Source organism: Globicephala melas, chromosome 8 (assembly GCF_963455315.2).
Source record: "Globicephala melas chromosome 8, mGloMel1.2, whole genome shotgun sequence".
In the NCBI taxonomy this organism is placed as follows: Eukaryota; Metazoa; Chordata; class Mammalia; order Artiodactyla; family Delphinidae; genus Globicephala; species Globicephala melas.
This window is the reverse complement of record NC_083321.1, coordinates 77,149,744-77,165,081: the sequence shown is the minus strand read 5'-3', so window position 1 is coordinate 77,165,081 and position 15,338 is coordinate 77,149,744. Positions and strand designations below refer to the sequence as shown.

Genomic DNA, 15,338 nt, shown 5'->3' with positions numbered 1-15,338 from the left:
TTTCAGATTTGCCTCACCAAAAATGATGTGTCAATAATTGAAGATATTATATACACAAACACAGAAGTAAACCATTTTCAAAGACAATCAAATCTACCTCTTATTCAAAGTTTAGGACCTACCATTTAAATTTGTGTTTTTATTTATAAAATAATAACTGATAATTTTCACTAATATAAGTATTATATTTTGGAGATCATTAAGAGAATATTTTGGAGAAATAAAACCAAAGGCTATTTTGAAAGAAACCGCAGTTTCTTCTGTGCTGTTACATGAAGTAAAATCATTTAAGAATGAAGCTGATACAATTCAGCTTGCACACACACACTATTATTGATGAGGATGGTCTACAGGAAGAGTACAGAACATAAAGTTCAAAGAATTATATCCATACTACAAAAGTTCCAAATGCCAAACCAACCTTAAGTTTAATCTGTCTACCAGTTACCACTGTAATCACCTTTTATTACTAATACTTGTTCTATTGGAAGACCATTAAGAAGCCAAAAAAGTTTTAAATATATTAATCGTTAAAAACAACAAAGAACAGTTTAAAGAAAGAATATATTTGAACCATATAAACAAAAAGGTATTACAATAAGAAAAAATAATGTAACAATTTATGTAAGTACCTAACATATGAGCATGCTCTTAACATCTAAAACAAAAAATAAAAAGGTAACATTGGTACTATATATATATATTTGACAAGTGTGCATTAAAGAATTCTCTAATATAAAACATTTAAAATGTGGAGAATACTTTTTCAAGATACAGAAAACAATTGTTAAGATAGGCACACCCACAACTCTTTTAAAACCGTGCTTATGGAAGATAAAATTGATCCGAGCATTCCTTCTCAGATGTGCAGAAGCTCTGAAATTGTAAATCATTTGATATTGCCTCCCACTTTTGCACTGTTTGAATTTCAACATTGATTGGTATGAATTACACAATTAAGTAGTTTTTCAGTGTTTCTGCCAAGGTTCCATATAGAATGCATCTATTTAGTATGAATACTTAAAACAGCAACATCGTTTGTATAAAAGTCACTTCCTTATATTTTTTCCTTTTTTTAAAAAGGCACTATATTTAGAAAATAGTAATTATAACAAATAGTGCTCTGGAAAATCTGAAACTCCAAATCAATGTGCTCCATCAACCATAAGTAGATCTAAGAAGCACTAACTAAAAAGAACACGACTGTAAAAAGCTGATAAATTTAAAGATTATAAAATTGGTTTATTGTAAAAGCAATTCAAGAATACCCAGTTAAAATCTTATCCCAATGCCACCCAATACAACCAAGAAGCAGTTAAACACGTTACATTAGGAATAAGGACATAAAACAAGGAAGAGCACGTCAAGGCTGTGATTCAAACTCAGAAAGAGAAAGGCTTAGGTCTCCTTCAGGTGAGTACAGAGGGTACGATAAGATCAAAGCACCATGTCTGTTAGGTACCACGGTGCTGCTTCAACACTGAGGTATAACTGGGTAAATTAAAGGTGAGAGGAAATGAAGAACTCCGTAGTTTTGTTTTGTGGGTGTACTTGAGTGATTAAAATTTTAGGAACAACTGACTTTAATGACAGCAAGATGCAAGACAAGTCTTTATTGAAGAAAAAGAAGCTTATAAAGTTCTCTATCAAGGTCCCACTAAGTCTTCACAACTCCCCTCCCACCTTCCCACCCTCTCCCCTAATCTAAAGCTACTCTGCTGATATATAAAATGCGATCTTAATTTGTGGCTTAATGGCAAATTGTAAGCACTCCTTCCAAGTAGCTTTGATCTTCTGCACATAAAAAAGCCAACATGCTGTATCATCCATCCATAAACTCAATTATGCATTCTAGGCAGAATTTCATTATTCCTCTAAAAAAATCAATACATCTGCACAGTGGCCATTTCCCCCCAGACTTAATTCAAGATTTAATCTTTCTTCTGTTTTCTTAATAATAGCCTTAGAGTCAATTATTATGAATGATCAACCTATGAATCATTATATACAACACAGTGATTGCATTTTGAGCACTGAAATTACTTAATATAAAACTTCTTACTTCCAACTTTTGCACTCCTCTAAATTGAAGGGTCAAAATGCTTAGATTCTGTAATCAGAAAGAAAAAAAAAAAACAATACTTGTCTTCCTAAGCTGAGGCTTTTCATAGCAGTTTTAGCCAGGAAAAGAGATTTTATGTCTTATAAACCCTTGAAAATAAGGGCTTACTCTAGAAACACTGAAAGACCCTTAATCATAGAGGTGCTAGCTGATACCACTATAATTCACAACCAAGTATTACTTCATAGCTTATACTGAAGGTTTGATTCATGCTCATTTTGTTCCTTTAAAAATACTCTTTGGAAAACATTATTACTCCTGTAGACACATACTCTAGTTATATCTCTTCCAGTAAAAATAAAAGTATAATCATGATTATCTCTATTTCTTTGCTAAATTCAACTACCAATATACATTAATCTGATCACTTTACCAGCTAACTTATGACCTTACAGTATTCTATACACTATCCAGGGTCAATTCTCAGCATACAGAAGCAGAAGCAAGTCTTAGAAGAACGATTTTGCAGGTAATATTTCAATGTAGTCCTTAATGTGTTCATTACAAAAGAGAACTAGAGTACTAGAATTTACTTCCAAAACTAAGGCAAAGGTAAACTTTCAAAGCTAAAGGAAGGTAAACCACTATATAAAGCTTACTTCTGTCATGTACACTATGAACCTAACTCAGTGATTTCCCATCAAGACGTAAATTAGTCTGAGGGACTAACCAGGGGATAATAAAGCCATTTCTTGTTTGCTTCTTTCAAATTCATCAGATAATATCCATTGTGTGCCCAGAGGGCATACAGGACTCCGCTAGGCACTACCCATAATAACAGCCCTTTCTAGAACACTAAACTACCACCAACATTTGGAGACTGCCCCAACCAGATTTAAACTACCTGTGAAATATAAACTACTAGTCATGTATTCTAAATGCATACATTCAAAGCTACCATTTTAAAATAAATTGGAAAGTAGGGAAAACTTAAAAAAAAAAAAGATACATTCTGCTATCACACTATCATAAACATTATAAGTGTGTGTGTGGGTATATATAGAGAGAGCAGATTACCAAGATTTAAATAAGATGGTAAAAAAAACCAGGACATGTAGATTTACCAAAGGAACTACAATAACTGTCCCAAGCTACAAGTATAAACAGATTCACTATAATGGTAATTTGCCTAAGTTCTGAGAAACAACAACAACAACAACAAAAAAAAAAAAAAAAAAAAAAAGAAAAGAAAAAAAAGAAACCCCCAAACAATAAAAACCCCAACCAAGACAAAAAACAAACAAAAAAGAAACCAAAAACAACAACAACAAAAAACCACAATAAAACCCACCAAAACCTATACTAGAGTATGTGGCAATAATTAATATATTTCTATGGAAATTATCTCAAGCCTTATAAGCTCCTAAAATAAAATCAAGGTCACTATGTGACTAATGATAGCACTAGGAGGAAAAAAAACCCACTGAAAGTAAAACAGTCTTCAGCCTTGGTTTCAGCTATCTCTTCAAATCAGCATAAGTACTTAATATCAGATACAACATTTTTGGCTTGTCAGACCAGTAAGTCATGTTTTTCCACTGGCCAAAGGCAGCTGAAGAAACAATTGCTTGAACAAACTAAATGCTGTGACGTGAAGCATTTGACTTCCAAGTCTGAGTATTTAGTTAAAATGACTGGTGAACGTCTAACTGGGCAAAAGGAATGGCATCCATCATCCAAACAGGCTCACTTCCCCCAGCCCCCAAAACAAACAGTAGTTATAATAGCAAAAGAAACAAAAAAAGTTTTTTTTGATTCTTTAGAGCCAAACATGGAAGAGGTCAGCAATATATTAACAGCAGCAATGGACAAGGAAGAGCAAAATAGTGGATGAAAGAATCTTGCTGGACGTTTGTTCATCTTTTTCTGTATTAGCCAGAAGATCACAACCGGCTTATCTGGAAATTTCAGGTATATCTCCTTAGATCCTTCACAGATTTAGAATTCAGTCTACCTGAGGGCTCTATAACCATGTAAGAAAGCTTTCTTTATCTAGCTTGGTGGCGGCCAAAACAGACTCCATGTCATTAAGGATGTCAGAACTCAAAGCTTCTTGTAGACTTGGCATCAACTCCTCTCCTTCTATGTTCATTCCATCTCCTTCCAGTGTTCCAAGGTCCACATTTGTCCCAGGAATGGCTTCAAGATAGTCTGGGAAACGGTTCTGCTGTGAGGGTAGGGTGCTTTGGTTGATAGTGTCACCTAGATGGAACAGGGAGAAAGAGAACAGGTCCTTTTTGAAAAGCTAACATCAGAGCCGTATCATGTGAGTATACATAAATGCACAGGGAAAGAAACGCATTCCCGACCGACCTCCTCCACTGGCCCACAGTTTACTTAAGGTCAAACAACTCACAGATAGCAAAGTAACAATGCAAGTTTCCTTTTGCTTCAAAATTGTTCAGATATTGAACAAGCTTGATTGCTTACTACTGTGTGCTGAGCAGTGAAGGGGGTCCTGAAAAGAAATTCCTTAAAAAATTATATACAGCAAGAGAGAAAGAACAAGTATGACACAACAGCATCACTACTTGACTCTCTTCCAGGTATGCACCACCATAATAAGATAAAATATAAAAATGAATGGTATAGACCTGTCTTTCTCTGAAGTACACACTGGGGAACAGAATAAAAGAACTGCACAAAACTATTCCACCCTTAGGAGATTCACATTCACAACAGTAAAAACAAGCCTCCCAAAAAGTCCTTGGATAGGTAAGTCTTCCTAGCTTTGCTTCTAGGTTTCCCAAACTTACCTTGCCAAGAAACCTTTTTGTCCATGACAATGTTAACATTCCTTAACACTTCAATGGAACATGCTTTCAGAAAAACTAATATAAACCATTAAGTGTTAAAGAGAGAAATGGGGGGACAGAGGAGTCAGGAAAGGTGTTATGAATGAGATGGGTTTGAAGCAACGCCTATGGATGATTTAAGATTTAGATGAAGAGAGGGCGCTGTGGATTCCCAGAAGCATCAAAGCCATAAGCTGGATGAGCACAGGTACAGAAGACTTGCCAAACACTTTTAGAAGCTGCCGGCTAAAGAACTAGCTAGCTGGAGAACTGCTTCATTTCCCCGCCAATTCGTGCCCTCTGAGAGCTGCCAAGGCCAGGGTCACCGGGTAAGCCACAGGAAAAAGGGTTCTATAATTACCCTGTGACGCAGGTACTTCTTAGCTTCTGCAAGATCCCTGAAACTATTCTAACAATAATGGAGGTAAGCCCCACCACCTACCCTTTCCTACCTGGCTTCCTGAGCCCCATATCACCTAAGCTGGACCACAGACCCTCACAAAAAAGAGGGAAGCAGACAATGAATCACATATAGAGACATATGAATCACATATAGAGATCTTCTCCAAAATTAAGAACACAAATCCAGGGGCTTCCCTGGTGGTGCAGTGGTTAAGAATCCGCCTGACAATGCAGGGGACACGGGTTCGAGCCCTGGCTCGGGAAGATCCCACATGCCACGGAGCAACTAAACCCGTGCACCACAACTACTGAGCCTGCACTCTAGAGCCTGCGAGCCACAACTACTGAAGCCCGTGTTCCACAACAAGAAAAGCCACCACAATCAAAAGCCTGTGCACTGCAACGAAGAGTAGCCCCCGCTCGCTGCAACTAGAGAAAGCCCGCGAGCAGCAATAAAGATCCAACACAGCCAAATAAAATAAAATAAAATAAATTTATTTTAAAAAAAAGAAAAAAGAATACAAATCCATATAACAGAGACTTCTAATAGGGTCCTCAACTGCTCTGTCAATTAACTCAATGTTTTAAATGCTAAAATATAAAATAAGTCATGTCAAATAGAGCTGAGATATTCATGACATTTAAAAACTGGGAAGAGACTGAAATTACAAGATGCCAACAAAACAAACAAAAAAAACCCACAAAGCAAACTTAATTTGAATTGAAGTTTACAGGATCTCAATTGGTTTTCTTCTGAATAATTGTTTGCTCACAATAGTTTAATTTGCTCACAATAGTTTAATTAGACCTGGTAATACAATGACTACTTCTCACTGAAAGCTAGAGGAATAAAGAATACCAACCTGTATCCATTTCATCAACACTGTTCAAGAAGTCGTCTGGGGTCCGAGGGACACTGTAGCTGCTCATGCTTAGTCCGCTGTCTGTGCTCTCATCTCGAGAGTGATAGGTGCCACTACAAAGAATGAGAGTTAAAGACCAACACAAAAAATTTAAGAAATGATTTCAAGGTAAAAATATAAACACCTGCTGAGTACCAACATGATTCTCAAAGAGGATTAGTGAAAATTCTTGCCCTGCAGCATCTGAAACAAGCACCCTCCCTTCAGGGCCCATACAAAGCTCTTTTGCTATGAGGTGAAACAGACAAGTTAATCCTAATTGAAACCGGCAACTTTAGGGGGCCAAAATTTTCCTAAGGTTCTGGGGCTTGGTGGCAATAAGGGAAAAGAAAGATATTTCCAGTTTTCCTAGGTGACAGAAAATTCTCTGTGTAGATATTCTCTAGTATCATTTGAATCTAGGGGCTCCACATGGCTCATTTGTTTCAAGGTCTCAATTCCCCAAGTGGCAGTGGTCACAGGCATAGGTCAAAACACAACCTCCAGGTGGGTGGTGAGACAGGTCTGCACTAGATTCGTGCTAAATTCCTAGCTCTCATGCAGAGGGTTTAAGCCAGAAAAATCAAACCAAAATAAAGAACCAGAATTTCTTTTTCGACTGGGCCAAAACATGAGTCACTGCCGATAAGAACTGAACTCCCTAGCTTGATCTCGTTTCTGTTTGGGAAAGGTGGGGAGCTGCAAACAAACACCTTAGCATGAGATAGGAGTCCTGAGAGTCCCAGATGAAGGAAAGATTAAAAACAAAAAACAAAAAAACTACAAGGCACATACCTTGAGAAAAACAGAAAACTATGAGCCAAGACAGATTTTTACTTTAGGCTAAATGACAAGTATCACAGATTTACATACAAGTATGGTAAATATCCTTAGACTATTACTTTCATAAATACGACACTCTCCTAACCTAGTAGCACACAGACACCAGGTGGCATCGCCTGTAGAATTGGGGGTTCTGCTAATTGTAGAAAAACTATGGCAAAGTGTGAAATAAAGACAATTGTTCATAATGGTCTCTGACTACAGGGCAAACTCTAACTTTCTCCACAGCTTGGACACTTAAACAGCTGTTTAGCTTACACAAAAGTTAAACAAAAAATAACTAAGCTTTAAAAACAAGATTTAATAGTTGCTCAAGGTTGAAAGCTCAGTCCCCTAAATTTCTTTCCTAAATTACTCAATGCACTTGCCTTGTTCTCCCTCCCCTTCACTCTGTATATTGCAACCACTAGTTTAATGCTTCTGTCAGATTTTGGCAAGATTCAAAAGCCTCACACAGATCCAAGAACACACAAATTTGCCTCTGAGACCATTTGTATACAATGCAGCTACTTTGGAGAAGGTCTCAGGATGTGGTTTGTTTTTATTTTGCCTGTCTTGATCTGGGACAAGGGCCTGGTCCTAGTCATCACTCTATTCCCACTGCTGAGAACGGAGCACGTATCAAGACACTCAAGACTCTGTTACAGAATAGCTGAATGTACACAGTTGTTCAGAGTTCTTTCCAAGCCCCAGGGGAAGCACATGGGCACTCCTGAGGACCGAGTTCACAAGGCCATTTCCCTGGTTAGGGACTGCTCCCTGCAGCCCCCCAACCTCCCTTCAATAAACATTCACTGAGCATCTGCTACTACGTGATAGGGATTAGAATAGTCTGAGGATACAACAAAAATCTACAACTGATGCTTTCTGAGAGGCTTACAACTTCAGGGAGGGAGGTGCACAAATACGTTAATGAATCATATACAAGGGCTACGTGAGCAAAGTGCTTTCAGAACAAAGAGGAGTAAGTTTGAAACGTACAGGGGAAAGGTTTCATGGAAGGGAATGTGGGAGCTGGCCTTGAAAGACCTCAGAGTAAAAGGGAGATGAGGGGATGTTCCACCACTACTAAGAGTCAACTCCATGGCAAGTTAGGGGAACAAGTGTTTAGGGCTTAAGGAATATGTATAAATCGAATGATGGGCAGTGGGGAAACCATCAAGAGTTTCTGAAAAGAAAAATGTTATAGTCAGATGTGTGTTTTAGAACCTGGGGGTACTACAGAGAGTAGACATGGAATTTTGCCCTGAGACTAACAACACGGGTAATGTTCCACTCTGTGATCTTTACCAGAAAATAGAATCTTAAACTGTAGCTCAGCTCTTATCAAAAGTTTTAAGAAACAATCTGCACAAATGACTATCAGGAGGAAATGCAGTCTATCCATTTTTTTCCAAATGGTCTAATTTTATCCCTGGATCAATACAGGCCTTCAATAAGACGGGTACTGGAATTATATTGATCTGAAATTTCCTCTGTGGAAAAGAAAGTTCTGTGGCTATGGACCTTTCCTAATTAACCTCAGTTTAAGCTTACAACTACAGTCTTATATAAATATACTCAATTTTTGGCAGAACTTTAAACTGCATATATCAGAAGAGTAAATACAAACTTCAATACCCTTTAGATGGCCTTTGAAACCAAACTTACCAATTAGGGCACCAGCACTAACTAACCTTAAGACAGAGCAAATGACAGAAAATTCTATTGTACTAAATATTTTGGTATGACAAGGTATTTTGTTTTTATCTTAGGATCAGGATGTTTTCAATTCAATTGGTGAGAATTGAAAGGGTAGCATTATAGCCTTCTTAAACAAAAATACCTTTAAATGTTTTAAAAAGTACACTGTTTAAAATTGGTTAAAAAAAACAAAAGCAAAGACCAGAAAGCATTTGTTCCTTACTTTAAAAGCTGAAACTCCATAAATATTTGACAATCTAGAAGAAAGAATTGTAGTCAAATCTTAATTTTAAACGGCCTTCTAGGCAAAGAATATGTTCTGTCTCAGCTTGCAGTTTTCAACATAGCCCTCCCTACATATAATAACATCTTTGCAATATGCCTGAAACCCAAGATTTGTGGTAACTCACTAAAAATCATCCTTAAACTATGTTATTTTCAATACTCTTTAATATTAATACATTATTTGAAAGAGGCACAACCTTACTTTTTTATCTCCTTGACCTATAGCCCTTAAGAACATGAGGCCTTACAGTGCTCCTGCAGTGAAACTTCTCAGGCTGAACACTTACGTGGAAAATTCCTTCTAATGATCCTTACAATGCAGCCCTAAGTAGGTTTAAGATGCAGTTCATTTGCTTTTATAGAAAGGCATTCACATGTTCCTTCATGATTCTGCAAGTAACTGTTTTTCAACAGTATAGGCACAAGCAAACACGTGACTGTGAATAAGTATCCCCTCTACAAGTCTGAACAGCTCATTTCCTCTCACATGAGCCAGCTTTTAATCCTCAAGTTTTATTGTACTAGCCATTTATGGAGAGATTCATTTACAGCTATGGTTTTTGGCCCACAAAGATGTTCAAACAGCTTATTACAAGTACTAAGGAGAATCACCTTAAAACTATGATCTTTTTCAGATGTTGGCCAGTAGCAACTCTTACCAACCTGTTAAGAAAGGGATCTGAGCTATTGGTCGTCATTGTTCTCAATTCCTGAGACATCCCAGGAGAAGATACTGGATTTTGAGTCCCACCATCCTGCTCCAGTGTTGGTAACTGGCTACGGAGAGCTAATTCCTAGAAAAAAAATCAACACAAATGAACAGAATCAATCTATTGATTAACAAAGTTATCGTTAGGTTTAAAGTAATAAACTTGTACGTATAAAGCTGAAGTATTAACATCTAAAAGTTAATGAGTTTCCCAATCAGAAGGACCAGGTTCTTCTATCCATTTCAAGTGATTAAACATTAAATTATATAAACTGAAAGTTTAATTAGTCTTATTAACCCCAAAACATATATACTTAACTACTTAGCTTCCTTTTGGTATTTTCCTTTTCTGGCAGACACTCCTAAATCCCTCCTTTGGGGTAGGATGGCAAGTCTGATCTTTACAAAAGAGAATTCTTCTTACAGTTTATTTTTACTCACCAACTCTCATATGGTTTTATATGTTTGGCACCAGTAATAAAAATAAAGTCAAAAGAACAAAATTTGGTGATTTACCAAGACACCAACACTCCTCACTGCCCTCCTGCATTGTTTTACACTTTGTTATCAAGTAACTCATTCTGACTTCAGGTTTTTCAATCTTGAACTGTCTTCGGGGGCATCCAACAATTTCTCAGCAAGATTCTACCTGGAAACTGAGCAAAAGCTATGGGCCATTACTACCCTGATCATTTCAGAAGGGCTGCCTCAACGTGCTTCCAAACATTCCAGGCCTCAGCTTTATATTTGCCTGGGGCTTCAAGGCTAGTTCACCTCACTCTGGCCAACTCTTACACCTTCATACCTCACCCCCTGCAGCCTTCCTGAGCCAAGCCTGCTCGCTGAGGCACACACCATCTCCAGCATCCTCACTCCCAGTCACCACTGGGTCCAGAAGCAGTGGAGATACTCTCTGAGCTCTGCACCACCACTTCTAGACTATGCAACAACCACTTCTTTTTACTCAGGTTTCTGCCTCCTAGATACCCCATCCTTTAAATGGGTTTCTTAACCGGAGGATCATGACAGAATGCAGAGGGTATGTGAACTTGGATGGAGAAAAAAATTTACATCTTTATTTTCATTAACCTATAACTAAAATCTAGCATTTTCTTCAATTATAAATATAGGCAACAAACAGTAGTATTTACTATACCTTTGACTTTTCATCAATAGAAAACATTTTCATATCATGCTCTAGTTGTTGCAAATGTATCATAATACCATTTATATTCATTACTATTTCAATATTATATTAATTTTAAGACATGCCACTGTATCTTATTACTTATACATTACATAGATGATTCACTCAACATGAGTTCCTTGAATTTCTGTATTCCAGTGATCTTCATCCCTACCTACCTCAATCACCCACTTACACAGCCAAGACCTTGTTATTCCAAAACCAAACCTACCTCTACAATCTTTACTCATGTTTGGGACAATGATCATTGTTTCACTTCATTGCAACTGCATCTATCACCCGGGAACTGTCAACATCCATGCACAAAATCTATACAGTAATCTAATGCTGAAATTCCTGGCTCTCTAAATTACAATGATATTGACCACTTTACCATTGTATTTCAGTCATTAACTTCCTCGGTCACACCCTGAGCTGGTTTAGAAACTTCTTCCCCAGAAATCTTACATGTACTCATCCCGCTTTCTGGAACCGTATTTTTTCTTTCCATCCAGTTTCTTCTGCCTCCTACTATTCCAATCTATTGGCTCTCCTTCCCTACAAGTTTAAATGCAGGGCTGATCATTTTAAATACACATGATTACCTTTCAGATTCCTGATACACACATAATTTTATTTCAACACAGCAAATTCCAACCATGAATCAATATTAAAAATGTGCTTGCTTCATTTCTATACTGAGACTGCTAAGAAATGCTACAGAAAAATCATATAACTATCCAGACTGTTATAAACTAATAGTCTTTGGCCTTGGCTGGGCCCTCCTTAGTACCACTCATTGTTTTTTTGTTTTTTCTTGGGTCCTTGGTTACTTTTTTCTCAGATTCTCATGATTACTACTCCAAATCTGGCACACTCTCTCAAGACCCTGTTGACTTAAGTGCTTTTCCTTTTTCAAGCTCTCTCGCATTTAAATAAGAACACTGAGGTCATCAGGAACAATCTGTTGTTTTCTGGATCCTCCTGTCATCTCTTCCTGCTCCCCCAAAGCCATCTTCATTCATCACCTTTATAACTTTTCTTCCAGTCTCAGAAAATGGATTCCCTCCCGCTGTCTCCTGTTCTAGGCCAACCCACACTCCTAGCAGCTTCTGGGGATCCATTTTACTTGTTTTCTCTATCTTCTATCTTTGATGTGCCCCTTGCCCCCATTTTCACCTTACAAAGTGAGAAGTGACTTTAAAACAAAGTGCACTTCCTGCAGGTCTTTAATATGAAATGTTTTCTCTGGTACCATGTCTTTCCATATACTCTTGACTAGAACACTTTTCTTTCTTATTATTTAAGACACCTTAACCTTTAACCTTCTCTACGTTAATTCTCCAGAATGATCCCATTTCCATCTTCGTATTGGATTAGATTAGACAGATAGATAATATGTCTTTCACACCCTGAGCATATGTATGTAACATGATCTTAGCACTTAACACATGATATTGTAATTATTTCTTCTCTGTCCCTTAAGGGCACAAAATGAATAAATGAATGACTATTTTGGAGCATAAAACAAGAGCTTCTAAATACTTTGAAGAATTTATGTTGCTATTAAAATATAAGGATGTTAAAAACAATAAATTTTATTTTACTTTAAAATATTTATTTATTTGGTTGGTTGGTTGGTTGCGCTGGGTCTTAGTTGCAGCATGCGTGTGGGATCTAGTTCCCTGACCAGGGATCAAACTCAGGCCCCCTGCATTGGGAGCACGGAGTCCTATCCACCAAGGAAGCCCCAAAAGCAATAAATTCTAAAATGAATAAAATTATAGGCTCTGGATGAGGCTGATGCCTAGGGAATGTATGCTCATGTTTCTGTGTACCTAGTTTTGAACCTTGCAGCACAAAGCAAATACATCATTACTGAAATAACTTAATAAATTGGCTATAATTTTCATATTGTTTTTACAACTTTTATTTTACCCCTTTTGATGGTTTCCACTTTTTCAAGGTTTTATGAAGTTAAAGCTAATTGTTATGTGCAAAATCTCCATGTTCTCACTACTTGGAATTCTGCCACATTGCTTGTTTGAAGCTATCAGATTTTTACTTTTTGCTGCGTTTAACAACTGAATTTCTACTGTCAGCAGACAGTAAAGAACCAACTATCCACATTTACAGTGAAAGGTAATTTAGAGATGTGAATAAGAAGGCCAATGTTTACAAGTTGCCTAAGAAGACAGCCAACCCCCTGAAAGGCTATGGAAATACTTCTCATCAAATCCATATTTGAGCCAGGACTAAGAGTAACTAACCTAGAGATTCATGTAAACTGAACTTGAAAGGAATAAGGGGAAAAAAGTGCCACTTTATTTACTGGTGGTGGTGGTAGGACGGTGTTAGCATTATCAACCAAATAGTGAAGAATACGGCATGAAAACAAACGTAATGTGGTAAGGCCAATGATATAAATAACATATACATAGATTATAGAACCCATATACCAGGTATGGATATTCAGCTCAGGTTTGAAACTTCTAGTTACAGGAAAAACAAACAAACAAAACCCCAACACCAACCAACCAGGGTTGATTAGAAGTAATTTTTGAAGTATTATTGAGGTATAATTGATATATAATAACTTACACATACATCATCCAAAAATGGGTATATATTCTTACATAGCTCAGTATTTGCTAGAAACAAAATTACTTTAACTAAACTTGACTACTTGGTAGCCCCCTCCCCAGGGCATTCGTTCGTTCGTCCTTCCTTCCTTCCTTCCTTCCTTTCTTCTTCCTCCCTCCCTCCCTTTCTCCATCTCTTTCTTTTCTTTCCTTCTTTCTTTCCTTCCTTCCTTTCTTTTCTTATTAGTCATCCATTTTATACACATCAGTGTATATATGTCAATCCCAATTAATTCTTTTGTTAATATTTTCATCTGTGAACATAATTTATTTCACTGGGTTCAATAAGATGAAACATTTCTGTTGATATTTTAAGGAAATTGTCAAAAATTGGGGAGGAAAACCATATGTATTTTGTAGGAAAACAGGCCAACTTCCCCCTCCCCTTAACATATATCAATAAGTTCAGAGTTCAACTGAATATAAAAACAATAACATCCACTTCCACATAAACACACACACATGCATGCATGCACACACACCCCCACATAGAGATGTGGAAATCTGCGAAAGTATCCTACTCCATGCTTTACCTAGTCAGACTTTGAAGGAGAGTGAATGTGGAGTCAGAACTAACTGAAAGAGCTCCTCCCTAAGCTGTCCTGCTGCCAGTGAGGAATAGTTAAATCATGGGTTTCATTGTGAGTTCCTTGTATCCTTAGCCAAGGATTGTAAATGTGAAAGTGAACACACTGCATAAAATTAATAATTTTAGAAGTAAAATATTTAAAATTTGTTTCAGAGTTGTACAGAATTTTGGCCAGTGATTTTAGAGAAAAATAATTAATATGGATAAGTATGAAATGAATTTAAATAATCTGAATTTTTTAATCAAAAATATTTCATATAAACTTTCTCCATTATATGCATTTAAAAATAATTCCTGGGCTTCCCTGGTGGCGCAGTGGGTGAGTGTCCGTCTGCCGATGCAGGGGACACGGGATCGTGCCCTGGTTCGGGAAGATCCCACATGCCGCGGAGCGGCTAGGCCCGTGAGCCATGGCCGGTGAGCCTGCGCTCCGCAACGGAAAAGGCCACAACGGTGAGAGGCCCATGTACCACCAAAAAAAAAAAAAAATCCTCTATATATCTACATGTACCTATGTAGAATAAACCCATTCTGTTGCAATAAATTAATTTTGTCAAAACACATTTTGGATGAATATGAACATCATTTTGTAATTGAGTAAATCTGGCATAGCTGTTTTAAAAATCAGCCTTGGGACATAATTGGATTGTCTACAAAAACTGATTTCAGTTGAAACACTTCATGTTGAAAGTTATGTCTATCTCTAAGGAGTTTTTTATCCTGAACAAATGTCTAATATTAGAATACTGAGCTAAAAATACAAGTTCGTTAAGCTTCTCTTTTTCCCAAAGGTAGTCAGAATAAACAGTTTGACAGACTTTCAAAAATGGAGAAGTAAGCAAGTTATAGGAAATTCAGCCAAAATTTATCATGCTTCTGTATTTCAAAGGTCAAACAGTTCTTTTAGAGTATTTGACTTTTTCTAAAGGAAGCAAATATTTTTAGCTCATTTTCTTCTGTAATAATACAAAAATGTGGTGGCTTTTCCCATTGAGCTTGTAAATCTTAGCTAATCTGGGACGCATGTGGAGTCAGAGCTATCTGCAACTGTAAGTAAAACTGATGGTCCCAGCTTGGTCTGGAGGGAACTTTCCAGGATGGTTTATAAAGGAAAACATGATTTGCCTGGTTCACATAGTGGACTTTTATGGACTCAGGATCCAGCCATGAGCCATTGGTC

General features: G+C 37.1%; 1 protein-coding gene across 8 annotated transcripts in view; it reads right to left on the bottom strand.

The window, feature by feature from the left end:
• Window positions 1-545: 545 nt before the first annotated feature.
• The window catches only part of YAP1 (Yes1 associated transcriptional regulator), a 107,696-nt gene continuing 92,903 nt past the window's right edge, over window positions 546-15,338 (bottom strand). For all 8 annotated transcript variants that reach the window (XM_030883689.3, XM_030883693.3, XM_030883691.3 and 5 more), the window contains 3 exons: window positions 9,696-9,826; window positions 6,183-6,295; window positions 546-4,324 (listed from right to left, as the gene is read on the bottom strand). In XM_030883689.3, coding sequence (XP_030739549.1) covers window positions 4,086-4,324; window positions 6,183-6,295; window positions 9,696-9,826 — 483 coding nt within the window. In that variant the 3' untranslated portion in view covers window positions 546-4,085. The remainder of the gene's footprint in view (window positions 4,325-6,182; window positions 6,296-9,695; window positions 9,827-15,338) is intronic.